At 41.4% G+C, this 20,842-nt stretch overlaps 1 protein-coding gene across 1 annotated transcript in view; it reads left to right on the top strand.

Moving 5' to 3' along the window:
- LOC114552326 (NACHT, LRR and PYD domains-containing protein 5-like) overlaps positions 1 to 20,571 on the top strand; it is a 484,575-nt gene extending 464,004 nt beyond the window's left edge. Inside the window, exons 14-20 of the mRNA XM_028573016.1 lie at positions 3,874 to 3,971; positions 4,617 to 5,077; positions 5,180 to 6,486; positions 16,827 to 17,015; positions 17,246 to 17,419; positions 19,805 to 19,851; positions 19,975 to 20,571. Coding sequence (XP_028428817.1) covers positions 3,874 to 3,971; positions 4,617 to 5,077; positions 5,180 to 6,486; positions 16,827 to 17,015; positions 17,246 to 17,419; positions 19,805 to 19,851; positions 19,975 to 20,543 — 2,845 coding nt within the window. The 3' untranslated portion in view covers positions 20,544 to 20,571. The remainder of the gene's footprint in view (positions 1 to 3,873; positions 3,972 to 4,616; positions 5,078 to 5,179; positions 6,487 to 16,826; positions 17,016 to 17,245; positions 17,420 to 19,804; positions 19,852 to 19,974) is intronic.
- The last annotated feature ends 271 nt before the right edge of the window (positions 20,572 to 20,842 follow it).

Consider the following 20,842-nt stretch of genomic DNA (forward strand, 5'->3'; position numbering starts at 1 on the left):
GTTCTGTAAGCCTCTGTGGCATTTTTCCCCCCTCTGCTGAACGCCTTCCCCGTATTTTGTTTTCTCTCTTGGAGAAGCCCTCAAGCAAAGAAGTGATAATGTCCTGCACAAAGGCCTTCAGTGGCTTGTGTGGACTGGCAGTCATGCTGCAGTAAATGATATGGGCATTGACCATACTTATGCTTAGAATGGCATTCACTATTCGATTATACCATTTCTTTGACCGATGTGGAAAGAAGTAGGTTTTCATCATCTGATCAGCAGTGTCTACTCCCCCCATAAATGAATTGTACCTATCCACACATACAGGTCTGTTTATATCCCTAAACCCACTGTCCGTATGTTTGGACCTGATCCGTTTCCGGACACACGAGTTCCCATGAAGAGTTGACAACAAATGGAAACGCTTTACGTCATGCCACACACACGCCAACATTTTGCTGTGCCTCATGAACACTGGTTCATCTCCTCTGGCCAAGGGAAACTCAGTCTTTCTCAGGGCCTTTGGCATACCTCGCCTTTGGCTACTGACTGTCCCACACAAACCAGTTTCAGCATTTGCCAACTCATTTGCTACAGCTGGTGATGTGTAGTAGCTATCCATATACAACTCATGCCCTTTCCCCATGTGCTGGGCCATCAGCTGCCGAACTAGAACATGGGTGACACCTAACTCGGTGACCTCTTCCCCATGCTGTCCAGTGTACGAAGACCACTGCAGAACGTATCCTGACGTGGCTTCACTCAAAACAAATGCCTTATAACCATATTTGTCAGGTTTTTTCGGATTATACATTTTTAATGTGGACTTTCCCTTGAAAGCTATGGTCATTTCATCCAGTGACAGTTGTTTGCATGGGCCATAGACAGCTGAGAAGCATGGAATAATCAGGTCAATTATTGGGCACACCTTAAACAGTCTATCATAACCTGGCTGGCCCCTCTCAACATACTCATAATTATTGGCAAAGTGGAAGAAGACAGGATGATTTTGAATCTGTTCCTAGACATCACTTTCCCAAATCCCAGAGTAACAGTTGGCCAAAATTCTGCCCAATAATCCTCAATTTCTGATTTATGTACCAGGCCCATGCTCAAATGGACAGGAGGTGACAGGAAGGCTTTCATTTCAGGGACAGTGACATCATACCATTCATGAAACCGTGAACTTAGCATTAGTTCATGAGAGCCTAAATACTGATGAGCATAACGATTTGTCTCCATTGTAATGTGACTCCAGAAATTATCAGTCAGAAAGAGGGACAAAAAATCTATATACCTTGAACCACTGCTAAGCTCTCTGTCACCACGATATCCAATTCGCTCATCTAAGGGCTTTATCCATTCCTGATATACTTCCTCATCTCTCAAGTAAGCCCAGCCACCATTACCATCATCATCATCATCATCATCATCATCATCATCATCATCATCATCATCATCATCATTTCCAGCCCTGTTCTGCCTTCCCCTGTGGCCTCTACCACATCCACCTCTCCTATGGACACTGCGACTTCGTGTACCCCTGCCCCCTCTTCCATTTTGCAAAGGGTTGAAAGACTCATCACCACTACTTTCAGCCCTGTTCAGACCACCCATGATTCCTGTACGACACCCACCAGCCCTTCTACGAACACTGCTGGGTTGCATGGCTGCACCACTGCCGCGCATGGACACATCGTGACCGGCGCTGTAGAAAGTGCGAACACTAACACCACAGCTACACAGATTTTCCCCTTCAGAATCAGGATCAGCGAATAGGAGACCCATCAGTTCACTGAGTGTCAACTTTTTGCTTGCCATTTTCTCACAATAACTCCTAAATCCAGCAATACCACTTCAGCATAAAGCTTTGTGGCACACTATCTCCGATTTCTCACCCAACAACTGCTCAGTAAGGAAAGTAGCTATTGGCTGTCCTAAAAGTCGCCTAACGGCGGAACGGTGGCGGCCATGCGCAATTCATTTGCAGCCTGGACGCAGAGTGGTGTGTGTCTCCTCTCTGCTCTGACTGCAGGCTGGGACTGCTGCGCGAGGCTACTGAGAGACTGACCGCCTGTGAGTGCTTTTTGACAGAGGAGGGGGTGTGTCAAAATGTAGTCTAACCCGAAGACTACCAAAATGGCTACTCCTGTGAGCTGCACAAAACGATTTAGCCTCAAGAGGGCAATAGTGTTGCAGGGTGCACAAGGAGGGGTTGAAGAGGCCGAGGAGGTTGCTAGGCAACGCGCATGCTTAGCCCGTAGCTTGTATGCTAGGCTATGGTTTAGCTCTGTACGAAAGCTATGCAGACTCCACGTGGTTAAGCTAGCAGCATTAGCTCGAGAGCTACGTGACTAGCTTGCTTAAAGCAGCTGTTACCGTGTGTGTGTGTGTGGTTAGTAAAAGAAGAAAGAGACACACTGATCTTAGTTATCAATAATGACCAGCCCCCCTCAGCCACTCAGGTCTGGACCAAATGTACAGTTAGGGCAGACTCTGAGTCTCACTGAGGGGGAACGTTCATCATAACCACTCCAGTGGCTAACAGCTGATTTTCCGCATAGACAGTAACTAAACTCCGTGAAAAAGGGAGTTAGCAGGTAGCAATTACAGTTTTACCAAGCTACTCAACACAACATATCAACAGTATCGTGATCAATGATACATTCACAGAAACAGATTAATAATCATGTATGGACCATTACATGATTACAATCAGATCACATTAATGGCAAACATGTGGTAGCAATAACCTTTGCTCATTAATGAAACAAACCAAACACACAAATTCTAACGTCTGCCCAGAACGGTGTAAAGCCTCTTACTGTGTGTAGTTTGTTAATCTCTCATCAGAGATTAACCGATCCGTTTCGTTCAGAGCAGTGGACGACACGCGATCCAAGTCGACAAGCAACAAAACGGGCACGTTGTCCTTTTTCCTTGAATACGGGCTGATGATGCACTGCAGATGTGAGGAGATACTGGGTCAGTATTCCCTCGGATCCCGTTTGTATCAGAAAGATACACAGTACTTGATGTCCCAGCTGAATCTCGACCGGTGAGGCTGGCTAGCTAGCTCGAACAGCTGAGCTGCGCGTCTTCTTTCAGTAACAACTACAGTGAAGAGCCGGGATTTTTGGGTGATCAGGCTATTTATAGGTTAAGACCTAATGCTGTGTTTATGGTCCCGCTGAACCAATAGGAAGACTCGAAACTCTTGAAAGTGTGAAGACTACAATCTTGTAGTTCCTTGACTTCCGGCCAGTTGTGAGGCTATTTCCCCTCTGGCTGGGACTTTCGCTATGGGCTGGGGCTCTTACATGTAGGCCTCTGTCTCAAAAACCACATGGCCTCTGAGTCAGTTTAATCTGAGGCCATTTTTGGTTAAAATCAGGTTTAACCAACTGCTTGGTCCCAACAACAGTAGCAGCAGTTTAGAGCTTCATAAAGGGCTAACAAAAGAGCATTTATAAAAGATTGAAGCAATATGAATAAAAACCTGTTGGTGTTTGCAGAGTTGAGGACAACAGACAGAGAGCAGAGTCTGTAGTATCTGGCTGTCTGTCTATGAAGAGTGACCGGTCCAATCATCATCCTCTGACCTTCAGTAAAGAACCTGGACCCTCAGACAGTTTTACTGTCAGCTGACCTGATGAAGATGAAGACTAAATGTTCTGCTAAAAGATTAATATTCATGATGCAGAACTATTAGTTCAGATACTGTTTCTAACTCAGATGGATCTCTTCTGGCTTTTAAAGCTGAATGTTGAATTTACTGTAAAGAGTTTTTTTAACTATTTAAAATCTAAAATGTGCATCAAATGTGGTATTTAATTTCTCAAAATAAAAAACTGCCTCTATCATTTTAGTGATGAAGAAATGTTTTCACAGAAAGAGGAAGAGGAGTGATGTTTCTGAGGAGGAGCAGCCGTCCAGATCCAGAACCAGAGCTGGACTGCAGACAGCCAATCAGAGCAGCTCTGAACAAAGTAAGTCTGTCCATCTGTCTGCTGATGTCTTCATGTCTGAACACACCACTGGTTGTTGTAATACTGAGACATGTGTTGAGTCAGACAGCACAGACTAGGGCTACACAACATATCATTTGTTATCGTTGATTAGTGTTAACTAATGCAATATACACATCAAGAAAGACTCTCAGATACTTTTGTGTTAATTACAAGGATAATTTAAGTAACTTCAAAATTAAACTGTCATTCTTTTTTGTCTTTTATATTCATTTTGTTTTGTTTAATAAAAGAAAGTTGGAAATGATTTCCTTTCATTTGTTTTTAACTCAACAAGCGTTGTTGTATTGTAGCAGAATACTGAAAGCAGCAGAACTGACAACACTTCATGTTTGTGTGATTATATATCATATATATATCATATATATATATATATATATATATATATATATATATATATATATATATATGATGATATATAATCAACTAAGTTATAGCATAACATGTATTTTCCTTATATATCATGCTGCACTAGCGAAGACATATTGTTAGTTTACGTCCATCTGAAATTTAACTGGTTTGTTTTCATATTGGTAATAAAAATAATCATCAGATTGTCATCTTTTCTCTTTCTTGTTCTGTCTCTCACCTTTGTCCTTTTTTTAGTGAATGTTGGTCATCAGAAACATAAGATCAGGCTGAAGGAGACATTTGAACGTGTGACTGAAGGAGCTGAAACAGGAAGTAGAACCCTCCTCAACAGGATCTACACTCTCCTCTACCTCATAGAGGGACAGAGTGAAGAGGTTAATACCCAACATGAGGTGAGGCAGCTCGAGACAGCTTCCAAGAAGAAGACCCTCCATAACTCTCCAATCAAGTGCTGTGACATCTTTAAAGCCTCACCTGGCCAACAGAAACACATCAGAGTGGTTCTGACAAGCGGCGTCGCTGGCGTTGGAAAAACCTTCTCAGTGCAGAAATTCTGTCTGGACTGGGCCGAGGGTTTGGAGAACCAAGATATCAGTCTGGTGATTCCTCTTTCCTTCAGGGAGCTGAACTTGATCAAAGATGAGCAGTACAGTCTTCTGGAGCTGCTCCGTGTTTTCCATCCAACATTACAGGAGGTCCCAGCAGAGCAATCTCTGATCTCTGTTATATTAAACTTTAATGAGATAAGAGAAAGTGCTTCAAATTTGGTTCAAAGACCCTTGGTTAGAGCTGTAGAGATGGAGGGGGCTTACCATGGAGACCGCAGCTACCATGGAGAGCAGCTCCTGGATGAAAGCAGACTTTACCTGGATTTCAACAACAATGAGGCTGTTTCTGATGTCACACAGAAGTCATCAGTAAACGTGCTGTTGACAAACCTCATCCAGGGGAAGCTGCTTCCCTCGGCTCTCGTCTGGATAACTTCCCGACCTGCAGCAGCCAATCAGATCCCTCCTGCATGTGTTGACAGGGTAACAGAAGTACAAGGCTTCACTGATGCCCAGAAGGAGGAGTACTTCAGGAAGAGAGTCAGTGATGAAGAGCTGTCCAGCAGAATCATCTCCCACATCAAGACCTTCAGGAGCCTCCACATCATGTGTCTGATCCCGGTCTTCTGCTGGATCACTGCTACAGTTCTGGACCACATGTTGACTACAGACCAGAGAGGAGAGCTGCCCAAGACCCTGACTGACATGTACTCACACTTCCTGCTGGTTCAGACAAAGAGGAAGAAGCTCAAGTATGCTGAGGGACATGAGACGAGTCCACAGGAGCTGACGGAGGCTGACAGGGAAGTTCTTCTGAAGCTGGGGAGGCTGGCGTTTGAAGAGCTGGAGAAAGGAAACATCATGTTCTACCAAGAAGACCTGGAGCGCTGTGGTCTGGATGTCACAGAGGCCTCGCTGTATTCAGGAGTTTGTTCAGAGAGATCTTCAAAAGAGAGTGTGATCTTCCAGAAAACAGTCTACTGCTTCGTTCATCTGAGCGTTCAGGAGTTTCTGGCTGCAGTCTACCTGTTCCACTGTTACACCAACAAGAACACACAGGTACTGGAGGACTTCCATGTAGAAGACACTGTTACTTCATCCCTGGATGTCTTCCTGAAGAGAGCCATGGAGAAATCCCTTGAAAGTGAAAATGGCCACCTGGACCTCTTTGTCCGCTTCCTTCATGGCCTCTCTCTGGAGTCCAACCAGATACTCTTAGGAGGCCTGCTGGGTCAGACAGACAACAGTCCAGAAATCATCCAGAGAGCCATCAACAACCTGAAGTATATGAACAGTGATGAGATCTCTCCTGACAGAAGCATCTTCCACTGTCTGACGGAGATGAAGGACCACTCAGTCCATCAGGAGATCCAAGAGTTCCTGAAGTCAGAGAACAGATCAGAGAAGAGACTCTCTGTGATCCACTGCTCAGCTCTGGCCTACATGCTGCAGATGTCAGAGGAGGTTCTGGATGAGCTGGACCTGATGAAGTACAACACATCAGAGGAGGGACGACGGAGACTGATTCCAGCTGTGAGGAACTGCAGAAAGGCTCGGTAAGTCCAGATGTGATTATCATTATAAATCAGTGTGAAGCTGAGATCATCAGTATGAGAGTAAACATACAGACTTTACACACACATGAACAATATAAAACTTACACTCTATAAAGATAAACCTGCTTATTGTAAATAATTCTACATGTTACTATGCAAATCTCTCGTCTTTGTCGTCTCAAACGCTATGAGAATGAGACAATGTTGATCTTTGTGTTTGTAGCTAAAGTATATTCTGTCATCATTTAATCACACAAACAGACAGCCTTTTTACAGCGTATAGTAGTGTTTTCTATAATTTGACTATTTTATATACAAACAGACATTTATTATTTGCGATCTGCTGAACTAACATCACATGAAGTTTAAGCTTTTTCATAATAACTTTCAGTTCGTTATTTTTATCATATTTTTATGAGCAGATTCTGATCTATTTTATTTTAAGTTTTAAGTTTCTGTTAGGAATGAAGACTAAATTATGATTAACAACACAACAGTGATGCAAAGACTGAAACAAAAAATCCAGTTTCTTTTGTGCTTTCAGTTATATTACTGTTTAGGTTCTACTACTGGCTCTAACATGAAATTAGCCAAATTCCAGGAAGATGGTTAACCTAACGAGGAAAAAATACAACGTGGGGTCATCACATATACACATACTGTCCGTCATATGTCGTTCAATCTAGCTAAACAATAAAGAAAATATATTTGTTTATGGATATCAAGCTAGGCTATATGCTAGCGCCATATGCTAGCTAGCTAGGTGCATAAGTTATGTTACTCACCCTCGTAGTTGTGGACATAACTTCATACATCCCACTTCAAAGCTTTCTCCCGTTTCCTGATGGGTGCAGGTGAAAGTGTGTTGACGATTCTGTGCATATTGTTGACATATACTTATAATAAAGCAATGGACGGTAACTTGGTTACAGAGCAGCCGCCCTCAACAGACGTTCTAACGTAAAGTGAACGCACCCTCAACGGGGCAGGGATAATTTCATTGGTCAACACTACAGCTGCCATTTTATTGGTTGTTGAATTTTGATAGGGTTATAACACAAAAAAAATCTGAGCGCAGGACAAATCCGAGAGCAGAAAATTTGCAAGCGAGCAGACTCAACCTGAGTGCGAGGAGATGGTTCAAAGCTGAGAGCAGGAAATCTGTCCAAACAACTACATATCTGAGTCCAAGTAGAAAGTTTGAACACCAGCAGAGCAAATCCAAGCGCGAGCAGATGCTATTTGTGTGTGAGAGCAAGAAATCTGAATGTAATATCAGTGAGAAATGCTCTCAAATTGACAGAATGTGCTCTTGAATAAAGATGGCAATATAACTCCATAGATGGCATGGCCATTTTTGAAAGGGGTCCCATGACCTCTCACCTCAACATATTTGAATCTAACATCAGACCCTTTTGCTTTTTTATCAACTGTGATAGTTTTTTAAGGATAAAAGTTTCAGATTTGATTATTCTTTAAATGTTTATTATCTGTCATCACAGGATTATTAACTGTGCACTCTCTGAGACTGACTGTGAAGTCGTGGCTTCGGCTCTGAAGTCCAACCCCTCCCATCTGAGAGACCTGGACCTGAGTTACCACAACCTGAAGGATTCAGAAGTGGAGTGTCTGTGTGCTGGACTGCAGAGTCCAAACTGTAGACTGGAGACTCTGACGTCAGTTCATGTATTGTGCTCACATACAGTGTATAACTCACTAAGGCTGTTGAAACAAATTCCGAAAGTCAAATATAATTTGAATAGTAAAACTATCAATTCTATTTCAATACTGAAATTACTATTCAAATGTGATTCTTTATAAATTTGTTGGCTATGTTTTTAACGATTTTTGCAATGGCCTACCCGCGTGCTTTTCTTGTCACGTCTGATGAACAATCAGTTATGTTTTTAGGACGAGTTAAAACAATCCCCTGTGTAGAACCTGAGGTATGAGTGGTAACGATGCATCCATTGGAGTGGTTTCCTTGCTGTGGTGGTGACAGGGCTGTTTGAGTGGAATGAGAATGTTTTTTTGTTTTTGTTTTTTTTAAGCATCATCAGGTGGTCACCCTTCTTCACTGGTGTTTCAATGATAGGCCCACGACACCTCCAGACGGCTCGTCGGCAGCAACTGCCGTCCCAGGTGTGCCCCCCCTCTGCTTTCAACCCTTACGTGCCGCAGGTGTTATTTGAGGTCCAGGTGGAGTCACCCCTTTTCACCCACAGCTATCAACTTGCTTCTTGTGCTGCACATGAGGGCTTTGATGGTTTGGCGAAGGGTTTGGCCTCGCAATCCAAATTCCTTAAGCAGCCTGATGGTTGACTTGCCCATGAAGAAACTTTAGTCATGCTTACGAACCTCAGCACCAGCGCATCGGTTCTAGCCGCATCACTGTCGTTTGTCGTGCCTTAATTCAGTCACGATTAATTATGTTGTTTCCAACTTGACTTGTTTAGAGTAGATATTTAAACATGCTGAGAAGGGATTTCATATACTGTATAACCAAAAGTCCAGACTCAACATATAAACACAATCGTTATTTGTCTTCTTTCAATGTTTTCAAATCACTTTGTTCTTATTATATCGTAAAGCACGAAGTATGAATTATGGCTGAGATTGAGAACCTAATTTTTTTTTTCTAAATCTCAGGCGTATTTGGATATCCGATGTCTTTTTTACTCCTCATTCAGTCATATTTAGTTATCATGTTTTGTTGTGGAAAGTCTCTTTGGTGTTCGGTGATGAAGCTGGAAAATAAGTTTGTCTGACATGCTGGAGTTCTCTAAGTTATTTTCTTTATTCTTTTGCAAAAGAAGGAGACAGTTTAACAGACCGACAAACAATCTGAGAAAGTGTGTCAGTGAACAAAGAAACTTCAGGGTTTTTATAGCTGAGCATGAGATGGGAGGAACTCTTGAGCTTTTCGTGGAAGCCTTCTTCAGGTTGCGGAAAGCCTACTCATGTAGAGCTGAGCCCTGAGGCTTTCTGTGGAAGGTTTCCTCTAGTTACGGAAAACCTCCTCAGCCCTCTGCTTCATGTAGAGTGTGCATGAGTGAGACAGAGGGGGCCGCATAGGCTTGCATGACAGATACAGGAGAAGCTATGATCACTTTTTTAGAGTAGAGTACTATACTAAATCCTTATAACTGATATATTATATTACATAGAAAACAGAGTAAATATTGTATAGTATAAAGTTAATATATATATAAAATGATGAGAATATAGAAAACATGGAGTAATGGATAAAATATGAAAGAAATATCACACATCAGTATGACAGATAAAAACTTTCCACTACACTTCCCCCCTTTTGATTATTCATGAATCATTATTGCAAACAAGCCAAAAAAATTCACAAAGATTCATGTGAGTGTGTGAAGGCAACTGCTGTTTGTTTCTGTGTGGACATAAACATCCTAAGGAGTAGAGTAAACTAAGAGGAAGGTGTTTTAGTCCTTATCCCCATACATATGCTGGATGCTGTAAGGCTTATACAGTGTTGTCAAACTATCTCTTATTGCCCACCTGTGATCTGTAAGTAAATAGGACTCTGATGTGGTTATACAATAATTTCTGACTAACCATATAGTGTTGAAACTCAAACAATACTTAATTGTGACCTCACGTGATTATGATTTTCTTACTAAAATTCACACCATTCTTGATGTGGGGTTTTCCAGCTTCATTTTAAGTGATCTGACAAACATTAATATGGCTTATCAATTCCAGTTATTTTCTTTCAGTGATACAGTGATATAACATGACAAACATTGTTGTTTCAGTGACATAACTATGATTTCCCTTTTATTTAACCAGTGGTGTGATTACTGAGTCCAGTGCATTTTACAGATTGTCCAGTGCTTTCATCAGAGGTTTGTTTTTGCAACAATGATGGGTGACCCAGATACTTTACGCATCGTAGATGGTCCGGAGTGACCTGCCCTCTTATTCTTGTAGGTTGGTCTCCGTTTTATCTCGATTTGATTGCGTTTGTAGCTCTGTACTTGCTGTTTTCTTCTCAGGGTGCGATAATAATGGGTGTCCGTCAGTGATTGTTCTTTCATCACCCTCCTGCAATTTTCTGCTGGCATGGTCATCATTGGACTGTCCCATTCAGGCACTAGTAATGCTGATGTCATGTCGGCAGCTTGTGGGGCTGTGGACATGTCCCCCTTGCGTCTAGGCCATGGGGCTGTCATCACTATCCACCGTAGTTTCTGATGATTCAACGTCCCCATCTGCTCGGTCCTCAGGTCTGGTCATACCTCCTTCGGAGCTGTCCCTTGGCCTTGGCGGTGGTGCTGGCTCTGCCGTGGCTGGATATTGTAGGTCTGGTCCGGCCGGAACTGGGGTTAGGGGAATGTGGTGGCTGGTCCCTGCAGGCTGCGACGGGCCTAGTTCCTGGATCATCTGGGCCCTAGAGCTCCAATTGATGTCTTCTGCCATATTTGTCTAGTGATAAGAAATCAGAATTAGTCACCACTCAAAATTTCAGTTTTATTTTGTGGGTTAGTCATGCACTAGATCTGTTAGCATGGGAGGGTGTTAGCCTGTCAAAAGGAAGTTTCCACTTGCTATTTGTCATCCTATTTGTATGAAAAATGGGATCGCCCTTTGGTAACTTACTGGTGGAACTGGAGGTGACCCTACTGCTTGCTGACCTACTACTGGTTGTATTACTGCATGCGGTGTTGCCCTATCTCTTCTTATGTAGTCATTGGTATCATCTGACTCCCTGTGGGGTGGTGTCACCTGCCCCTCCTGATCCAGAAGTTTCTGCTCTGGATGTTGAAGCTCCTCCCCTAACTGTTTCACGTACTCTGGTTGGGTCATTTGCTCTGCAGCGATGGTTAAGATGGAATTAATACGTCTTATCTTCTACTCTGAGGGTTGTTGGTGTTACTAATAGGACTTTCAGTAGGCCTTCCCGTCTTGGTTGGTCCAACCTTTGTTTGTACGATCTGATGTACACCCAATCTCCAGGAGTTATCTGAATTAGGTTTTCTGGAATCTCTGCACATCTTTCTTCCATGGCACCTTTCACCTGTTGAAACACACTCATGGATTTGATACATTTGGGTTAGATAGCTGATCAATTTATCTTCCAGCTGTTCGAGTGGAGTTCATTCAATCAGACTTTTGAAAAAACAAAAACAAGCATGGGACGTCCCGTAAGCATTTCATGCGGGGGTTATGTGCGTGTTAGTACATGTTAACATAGACATTAGTGCTAGAGGTAAAGCCGGCAACCAGAGCTTACCTGATTCTGTTTGGTCACTGGTTCTCTAACATCAGATGTTGGAATGGTCCGTCCGGTGGTGGAATAAATCGCAAAAAATTCTAACTTTTCTGCACAAATGTCGCACTCCTGCAGCATCCTATTTACTGTGGTGGTGACCACTATACCGCCTGCAGCCGTCTTATCACTTCCCCCCTTTCACTGCGCATTTCTGACGGCAAAATGTAAAAGAGAGATTGGCAGTAGAAATTGTTTTAGTCTGACATCAATTTGGACACCTGTCACAGGCCTTTTCCACTATTTTAGGACATTTCCTATTCTTAGCACTCAATCAATAACATTTTTATGAGGTGTTATTGCCCTTTTCATTCTACTACCACTGCTGTTATTGCCGCATAATCTACAGCCTGCATATAAAAACTATTTAAAATGTTCAAATGGTAACTACTAAATATCCATCTTGGATTAATTATGCCAGCTGAAATTCACAGTTAATTTGTTAAAAGCTATTATTGTTTACCCTTAGGCAACACAGGATGACTCGTAATAACTAACTGTGAGCATTAAACACACTTGTATGACAATGGTCTTGTACAATAGAAGTTTGTGTTTTTGTCTGAAAAGAGAAATATTGTTCAAAATTGTATTATCATTGGTCTTTTATAGTAGTTATGAATGCTCTTTTTAAAATTTAAATGACTATTTTATTTGAAAACCTTTTATAAATCCAAAACTGAAGTGGCTAAATTTTAACGAGTACATCAGGGGAGGCTTCAACAGCTCCCTTTTTCAATGTTATTCACACAGACTGGGCTGAGTTGACGCATCCTACGTTGTGTCCTAACCAAATTTCCTATGATACTTGACTTCCTGTAGCAGCTTCTTTAATAATAAGATAGTTATACCAATTTAATTTCACTTAGCCAATATTTATTTTTTTCCATAGCTATGGCATGATACAATCTGTGGGAGACTTTCAGATGGAACAGTGGATTTAAAAACGTTCACTGCCGCTTCTTACATTCACACTTTACTTCATATAATCTAATAGTATATGTGCAATCCTTTTTTAAATTGACTGTGAATAACTACACCTCATCAATTTCCTGGGGGACCAATACATTCATCTTACTCTAATTTTTAGTATGTAGGTTATATTTATAAACCCTTAATCTTAATTTAAACACACTGGAAAAAGGTAGAGCATGCTTTTTATGACAATATATAATTTTCAGGGGTTGGGGCCTCCTTCTCCAGCAAAGTGTGTGGATTTTAACACTCACGCATAGCTGCTGCTTTTTTGTCATGCCCATAGGTGCAGATTTCATTGACCCTCTGGCTCCTGTCCTCTGAGCCAGATGATGTTTTCCCTGTCTGGCTTTAGATTTGCATCAGCTTAAAGTCCCCCTTGTCCTCTTGATATTTCTGGTGTCTTTGAGGGAGTTTCACTCTTGGTCGTTTGCATATCTTGATACTGCAGTCTGGAGCCTCCTCCTCTGCTTCTGTGGCAGACAGGTCTCTGAGTGTCTCGTAACTGCCAGCTTTGCCTCATGACCAGACAGAAGTTTCTGCCGTCATATTCCCCAGTCCCTTGATGTCAGCTGCATTTGGATGCTTGACCTGGGAGTTGCTTTACCACAGTCTGTCTGAACATAGTTCTTTACGGAGGGTCCTCCTCTGGGTCAGTGCCAAACTCCTGCCTCCATTTCCCGTGGACTTTTGTAACTGTCCCCAATTGGCTGTCTTCTGAGCATGGCAGGATTTATTCGGGTTGGAGATGTAGTTCTCATTGCCAGCCACAATGATGCTCGATAGTGGTTGAACTCACTCAAGCTCACTGCCTTCTGCACCAGTTCTTTGATCTGCCGGTCAACTCCCATGTCCTGGAAGCTTCTGTGTTTGCAGACTTCTTTTTTGCTCTTGTTCTTGTTTAATCTGCTCGTAGTGTCTGTAAATCCCCACACTTAGCCAAATCAAAAGTCCCTCCCGTGGGCCACAGATTGAGAAACCTTTTGTTTGCTGTACCCACTTTTTAGAGATTTTCCAAATATTAGCTTTCACTGGATTCTGTTAGCACAACAATTTTCCTCTGCTGTCACTTTTGGTACTGTCATTTTCACCTGCTTGGCCTTCCTCTCCAGTGTGCATGATAGTATGTGTTGATGTAAGAATATTGGGTGTATTCTACTTGTATCTATACATCGATTCTGTTCTTTATGGGTGCGTAAAAATTGGAATGCTCTCTAGTTAGCTGCATGTGTGTGTTTGTGCTAAAGTTCATGGTCTACTCTTAACCCAGAGTACTGTGTATGCACTGTATATGTGTCTCTGTGTGTGTGTGTGTGTGTGTCTCCCCTAGACTTCTCTGTGTTTTCCTATGTTAATTATGACCTATGTCCGCCTGTGACTAAAGGAATTTCACAACCTGTCAACTTAAATAATGCTTCAGGTGTCAATTCTCTTATGACTACAGTTTGTATGTCTCAACTTTAAACATCCTACTTTAAATTTCAAACTGTAATCAATTACCCCTTATGATAATTATAACAAATCACCATTGAACATTTTGGTACCCATTTAGTGAATAAATTGTTAACTTAAATTTCCCCATGTTGTATTCAATTCAGCTCCAATTGTCTTTTTACTTAACCTTATGAAAGTGACTTTACTTATGCAGTGATAATAATATTCCCTGAACCTCTGTCCACATAGCTCCACAAATCACTCAATTCTAGCAACATACCACAACTATGGTCTGTTTTACAATATATTTTATTTCAACTATCAGCTGGCTCAACCACCTACAGTCAAAGCTTTACTATACCTTTCCTCTATAGACACTTGAGAACCATACATGGTGACTGGTTCCCTTCTCAGCCCTAGTCTCTTAATTTGTTTTTTTCACAAAAGTTGAAACATGTGATTGCTTGTTACCACCAAGCTAATGAGTTTTTAACCGTTCCTTTTCTAGTTCTATTTTTATTTTTTATTTTTTTAAATTTTAATTCTCCAACCCAACATAAAACCCTTGTATACCCCATACCGACAACATATATTTTTGTATGTAATTATGCTATCGACTTGATCACAATCTGTTCCTGTTATCATTACTGGGTGTGGGGCTCCCTATTTGATGTTTGCTATAGCTTTTATTTTCTTTTTTTTTTTTGCCGTCCGCCATTGTCATAGTTATTTCCCCCCTATTTGGGGACATTCTTTATAATTCCTCTCATTCTGACATCATCCCTACCTGCACAATCCAATCTAGCACTTACTTTTCCCTCTACTCGTTCTTCCTTCTCTTTTATCACTTTATTTAACACATAGTGGTTTAGCACTCTTGTTTCTCTTTCTTTCCATACGTTCACTTTCCTGCTCCCAAAGCCACAAACACATTTCATTATTTTCAATCATTTCTAAATCTTCCCATTTCACATGCTTTTATATTTTTCTTATTTTTGGCCTCTTCTAAACCCTGTCTTAACATATTTATTTTAAGTTTACTCAAAGATCCACCCTCTAGAAATCTATAATCTCTTGTCCAAATTGGCAAACATGATACTGATTTTGGTCCATATTTATCCGTCATGATTTCCACAATAGTTTCTAAAGTTGTAGTTTTTATTGTTAAACACCATCCACGATTAGAATGTAACTGTTCACGGACGAGTTTACCCATTCAAGGTTAATCACGTTACGTTTAGTAATGTTTATTCATGTCATTCTAATAAAATAGCTGCAGTTTCCCCAACATAATAATGCTTTTCTTGATTCGATTTGTATTGTTAGCTGACCAGTTAGCTAGTGAGCCAGCAAGCTAACATTAGCCAGCAGCCAAAACCACACTAGCACAATATATTTCACATGTCAGTGTCAACTTTTGGATGTTTTCAACACCAGGGCGGACAGGGTTAGTTGTAATGTGTGAGTGGGGATTGCCGGGGGAATCTCCAGGACGACGAAGACGTCCGATGGCTGTGCAGCAGCAGAAGATCTCCCAGCTGCCTGGAATGATCTCCCCCTTCACTTTGCTATAATTTTAAATAATCGCTTTGGTTCTTAACCCACCTTTTGTTGGGTTAATTTAGCTAACTGTAAAGTCAGCTAAACGCAAAGGGGGGAGAAATTCAACAGGGAGGAGATTTTTGGCACAAACACTGGTAGCGCTAACAGAGACGTAGCTAACGTTATGGATGGACATTGTTCTGACTCGGGTGCCTGGTTCTGATATGGTCTGTTTCCCAATGCTTCATGTCGGGTACAGATTGCTGTAATGGTAGTGACTGGCTGTTAGCTGACTGGGGGCTAACAGTAACTATATGTCCCAGGGCTGTTGTCAGCTGTCATCCCGAGTGAAGTCTGTCTGCAACGGGGCTAGCGAGGCAGACTGACCGGGGTGTGCTAGCTGGCTAAATTAGGATTAGATTAGTTGTCTATTGAAACAGCTAACGTTAACGTTACTAGTGAATTTATTCGTGGGTTAGCCCAGCGATTCTTTTATTTGTAGTCAAAACAGTCATGCTACTAATAACTTTATGAGCGTGTTGAACAATGTTGTAACCCTATGTTACCCGCCAAGCATTAGTGTTAACGTTAGCTACTTGTCAACCAGCACATTGTAGTAACGTTAAGCTGGATCCATAGTAATATGTATCAATATATAAGATATTTGATGTATTACGGTGATGCAAAGTGGCATGTAATCAATCACAAAATAGCAATATTACAGTCATGAGTATTTTTTTCTGTGTCATTGTATGATTTACAGTTACTCCTGAACATATCATTTGGGTGCCAGTGTTTTGACGGAAGTTGCGAGTAACTAGAGACTAGTAACTAAGAGGTTATATGACGCCACTGGCAGTTAACTAAAGGAAACTTCCCGTGTCAAAAATAAAATAACAGATTTCTCTGGGTTTGTAATTTGATGGAAACATTTGGAATAGTGTAACACAACTCATAAAAATATATAACATATGTATGTTTGTTTTTAGACATTTTAATGTAGTAATGTTACATATTGTACCTTTAAATATTCTGATATCTTTAAGTTAGAGTTAAATATAAATATCTTGTTTGCTTCCTGTTGTCTCTCCAGACTGAGTGTCTGTAATCTGTCAGAGAGAAGCTTTAAAGCTTTGTCCTCAGTTCTCAGCTCCCAGTCCTCTAGTCTGAGAGAGCTGGACCTCAGCAACAACAACCTGCAGGATTCAGGAGGGAAGCTGATCTCTGATGGACTGAGGAGTCCGCACTGCACACCGGAGACTCTCAGTTTAGATCAAGAACAGTGGGACGTGTAGCTTTGTGTCTGCTGATACGATAAACTTGGGCAGTAGTTATTAGACTTAGAGTTACTTTACATAAGGGTGTTGTTACTGAATAATTAAATACCACAAATGATTTTAAAGTTTTATTATAAATCTGGACCATGTACCTGGACAACAAACAAACATAAAACAAACACATGGTACCACATGTTGACAGAGGTTTCCTGTGTGTTGTTCTGTGTGTTTGCAGTCTGTCTGGCTGTCTGATCTCAGAGGAAGGCTGTTCTTCTCTGGTCTCAGCTCTGAGCTCCAACCCCTCCCATCTGAGAGAGCTGGACCTGAGCTACAATCATCCAGGAGACTCAGGAGTGAAGCTACTGTCAGCAGGACTGAAGGATCCTCTCTGGAGACTGGACACTCTCAGGTACAAACACTGATATAATAAAATGGAGATATTTGTGTAGGACGTTTTTAAAGGAGATCATCTCCAGGAACTAAACGGATAACTCCCTTTTTTTAATAATTGATGTAGTTTAGATAGATATCTGTATATTAAAGGCACGGTCCATATCCTTTTTCCCCTCTTTCCTGGGATCAAATCAGCTTCAACTCGACAGACAGGTCCAGGACAGTTTTAGCCTAGCTTAGCACAAAGCAATGTGCTTTCTACACGGTGAGAAGAGTGTGTGGATGAATCATTAATCTACTCTTTTGGCAGACTAGTTAGGTTAGTTTAAAATGTCAGTTGCCGGTACTGCATGGCTCATGTGATCAATCAGAGACGTACACTTGACGTCTAGACTAATTATTGTACAAAGTTCCTCTTGTGCTGGGAGAGTACCGACTCTAAGTTCAAAACACTCTATCCAAGTCGCTGCGGTGCAAACACAATATATGTGTGTGAGAGTGATGTAATGTTGATGTTTCTCTATAGAGAAAGGTCCACTGTTGCACCAAATGCTTGCTCTTGGGGGAATTGTTGGGTCTCTATTAATGATAGTGTGGCAGTGGCGTCGGCAGCCGTAATCCTGTTCGCACTGTGTGTACATTTTGTGTATCTAATGATAACAATATGTAAATGCACACAGTCTGTTCTGCTCTCTGCTATGTTCAGTTAAAATTTCTTCATTATTTATACGTTATTTCACCCACAAGCCCTCCACTATTAATCAGAATATTTATTGTTATGACTTGATGTATAGATCAGAGATGGGCCGTCAGGGCCAGCAAGACCTTCTCTGCTGGCCAAGAGATTGTTATATTTTTATAATTAAAGGCCTATATATTAATTTCTAAAATAAATATATATATATATATTTATCAATTTAATTTTATATATTGTATACACTGCAAGTTTGTTTACATTTTTAGATGTAAAGTTAATGAAAGAAAGGTGGATGTAGTTTTCTTCCCATGATGAGCAACTTTTGCTAAATTTAATGGATTTTCAGCATTTTAGTGGAATGATTTTACTAACTATCACTGCTTGCTTTAGGTTTTGAAAATTGTACTGGCAGTGGCTGCTGTGCCTTTGTGTGTGCCGTATGAGTAAATATAACCGGTTGATGTGGGATTGTTTTGGTTTCTTTGGTAATTCCATTCATTTTGACTATATGTGATGCTAAGACCCTGTGTCTCTGGACGGAGACCAGTGAAGGATATTAGGGGTCTCTTTTCCGGTGCTGGCTGAGCGTTACTGAGCAGCCTCCAACTGAGCTTGAAGACGTAGATGTGACGTGAGCAACCTGTCTGAAAGTTGGAAGTCTTCTGGTAGCTGTGCCGAGAGAAATCTCAATCATTCCCAATCTTTCAGAGACGGAGAGTGTAGGTATACGTAAGGAGATAACATAGGCACAGGCTAATTATTGATCACTAACATGCTAGTTAACATTAGTAATTAAACCTAAACAGCTAATGGAAGTCCAAACTGCCTGTGAGCTTCTCCTGTACTATACGGTAATTCCTCTACTGTGTGACAGTAAGTCTTGTGGTTATGACCCAATCGTTAGCCTATTTTTATAAAAACGTGAGGTACAAGGTAATGGAGCCTTTTATACATTGTCGTGTTTCTTTAGAAATAAACAACGGATAAATAGAGTCTTTAAACACTTCAGATGTAAAGTTATTCGCTGTCAAAGTGACGTCAAAATGAATGCTAGTCAGTGGGATGCAAACGGGAGGTGATCACTTTGTAGCATCAAAATGGCGCCATAGGAGCTACACGTTCCAGACGCTCGCTTACCCCCTTGGGTCTCTCCCCCTCTCTCTCTCCCTCCCTCCGTTCACAGCGTTCATATAGGAGCCTATAGATGAGTTTATCAGGAACTAGAGACAGACATCCCCATCCTATAGAACAAGCTGTAGTTTCAGTAATATTCTCATGACCTGGTCATTATTATATGATAAAGTACACTAGGAACACACTCTCATACACATCAAATAGTCTATTATAAGAACAGCTGATTTCTGGAGCAGTAAACAGCTGTAGAGGAGGACGGTTGTTGCGTGTACTATGAAATAAAATCCTCTATCTGGAAAGTGTCCTGACATAACATCTTATGATTTGACTCTTTAAAGGAAATTAAACTGAATTACATATTTTAATTGATTGACAGCCCAAATATGAATATAAATGAGTAAATTCCAGCCCTATATTAGATAAGATGAAGCTGTGTGTGAGAGTGATGTAATGCCCCCCCCACCCCCATGTGAGAGTGATGTAATGCCCCCCATGTGAGAGTGATGTAATGTCTCCCCCCCCCCCCATGTGAGAGTGATGTAATGCCCCCCCCACCCCTCCTCCTTTCAGGGTGAAGCCTGCTGGAGTCAGATGGTTGACACCAGGTCTGAGGAAGTGTAAGTTTGTTTTTAATTTCCTTAATCAAACTGTGACATCACTCATCCAACCCTCTGATGTCATTATCAGAGTGCTGATTGGTTAATAACTGCAGCTTTGTTGTGTCTCCTTCTCTCCGTCAGATTCCTGTGAACTCACACTGGACACAAACACAGTGAACAGAAGACTCAAGCTGTCTGACAACAACAGGAAGGTGACATTAGAGGAGGAGGATCAGCCATATCCTGATCATCCAGAGAGGTTTGACTCCTGGTGTCAGCTGCTGTGTAGAGATGGTCTGACTGGTCGCTGTTACTGGGAGGTAGAGACGAGAGGAGAGGTTAATATATCAGTGAGTTACAGAGAAATCAGGAGGAGAGGAACCAGTGGTGACTGTGAGTTTGGATTTAATGATCAGTCCTGGAGTCTGCTCTGCTTCGATGGTGGTTACTATGTCTGTCACAATAGAAGAGAAACATCCATCTCCTCGTCCTCCTCCTCTATCTCTGGTAGAGTAGCAGTGTATGTGGACTGTCCTGCTGGCTCTCTGTCCTTCTACTCAGTCTCCTCTGACTCACTGATCCACCTCCACACCTTCAACACCACATTCACTCAGACTCTCTATCCTGGGTTTGGGTTCTGGTTTCCTGGTTCCTCAGTGTCTCTGAGTCCTCTGGAGGACGGAGAGTCTCCTCCTGTTTCTCACTGCTGATCAGTTGAGTCTGTACAGGATTACACTAACAGAAATATTGCAGGTTATTGTTATGAACTAATGAATGAACTTTGTATAAAATAATCCAGAATGATTGAACAGATGCCTGGTGAACATTGTAAACTTCTTTAAAAGATGGAAGCTGTGATCATCAAATTGTAGAAATGTAGTTGACTTGTGTCATGTTTAGTTTTGAGTTCTGTCTCTTTTCACAATAAAAGCATAAAGTTACTGTGATGTGTTTTAGGGTCTTTCTGGCTAGTTTGAAGAAGGGAATATGGAGGACCACATGTATTCAG

The sequence above is a fragment of the Perca flavescens genome, chromosome 3 (assembly GCF_004354835.1).
Source record: "Perca flavescens isolate YP-PL-M2 chromosome 3, PFLA_1.0, whole genome shotgun sequence".
Lineage (NCBI taxonomy): Eukaryota > Metazoa > Chordata > Actinopteri > Perciformes > Percidae > Perca > Perca flavescens.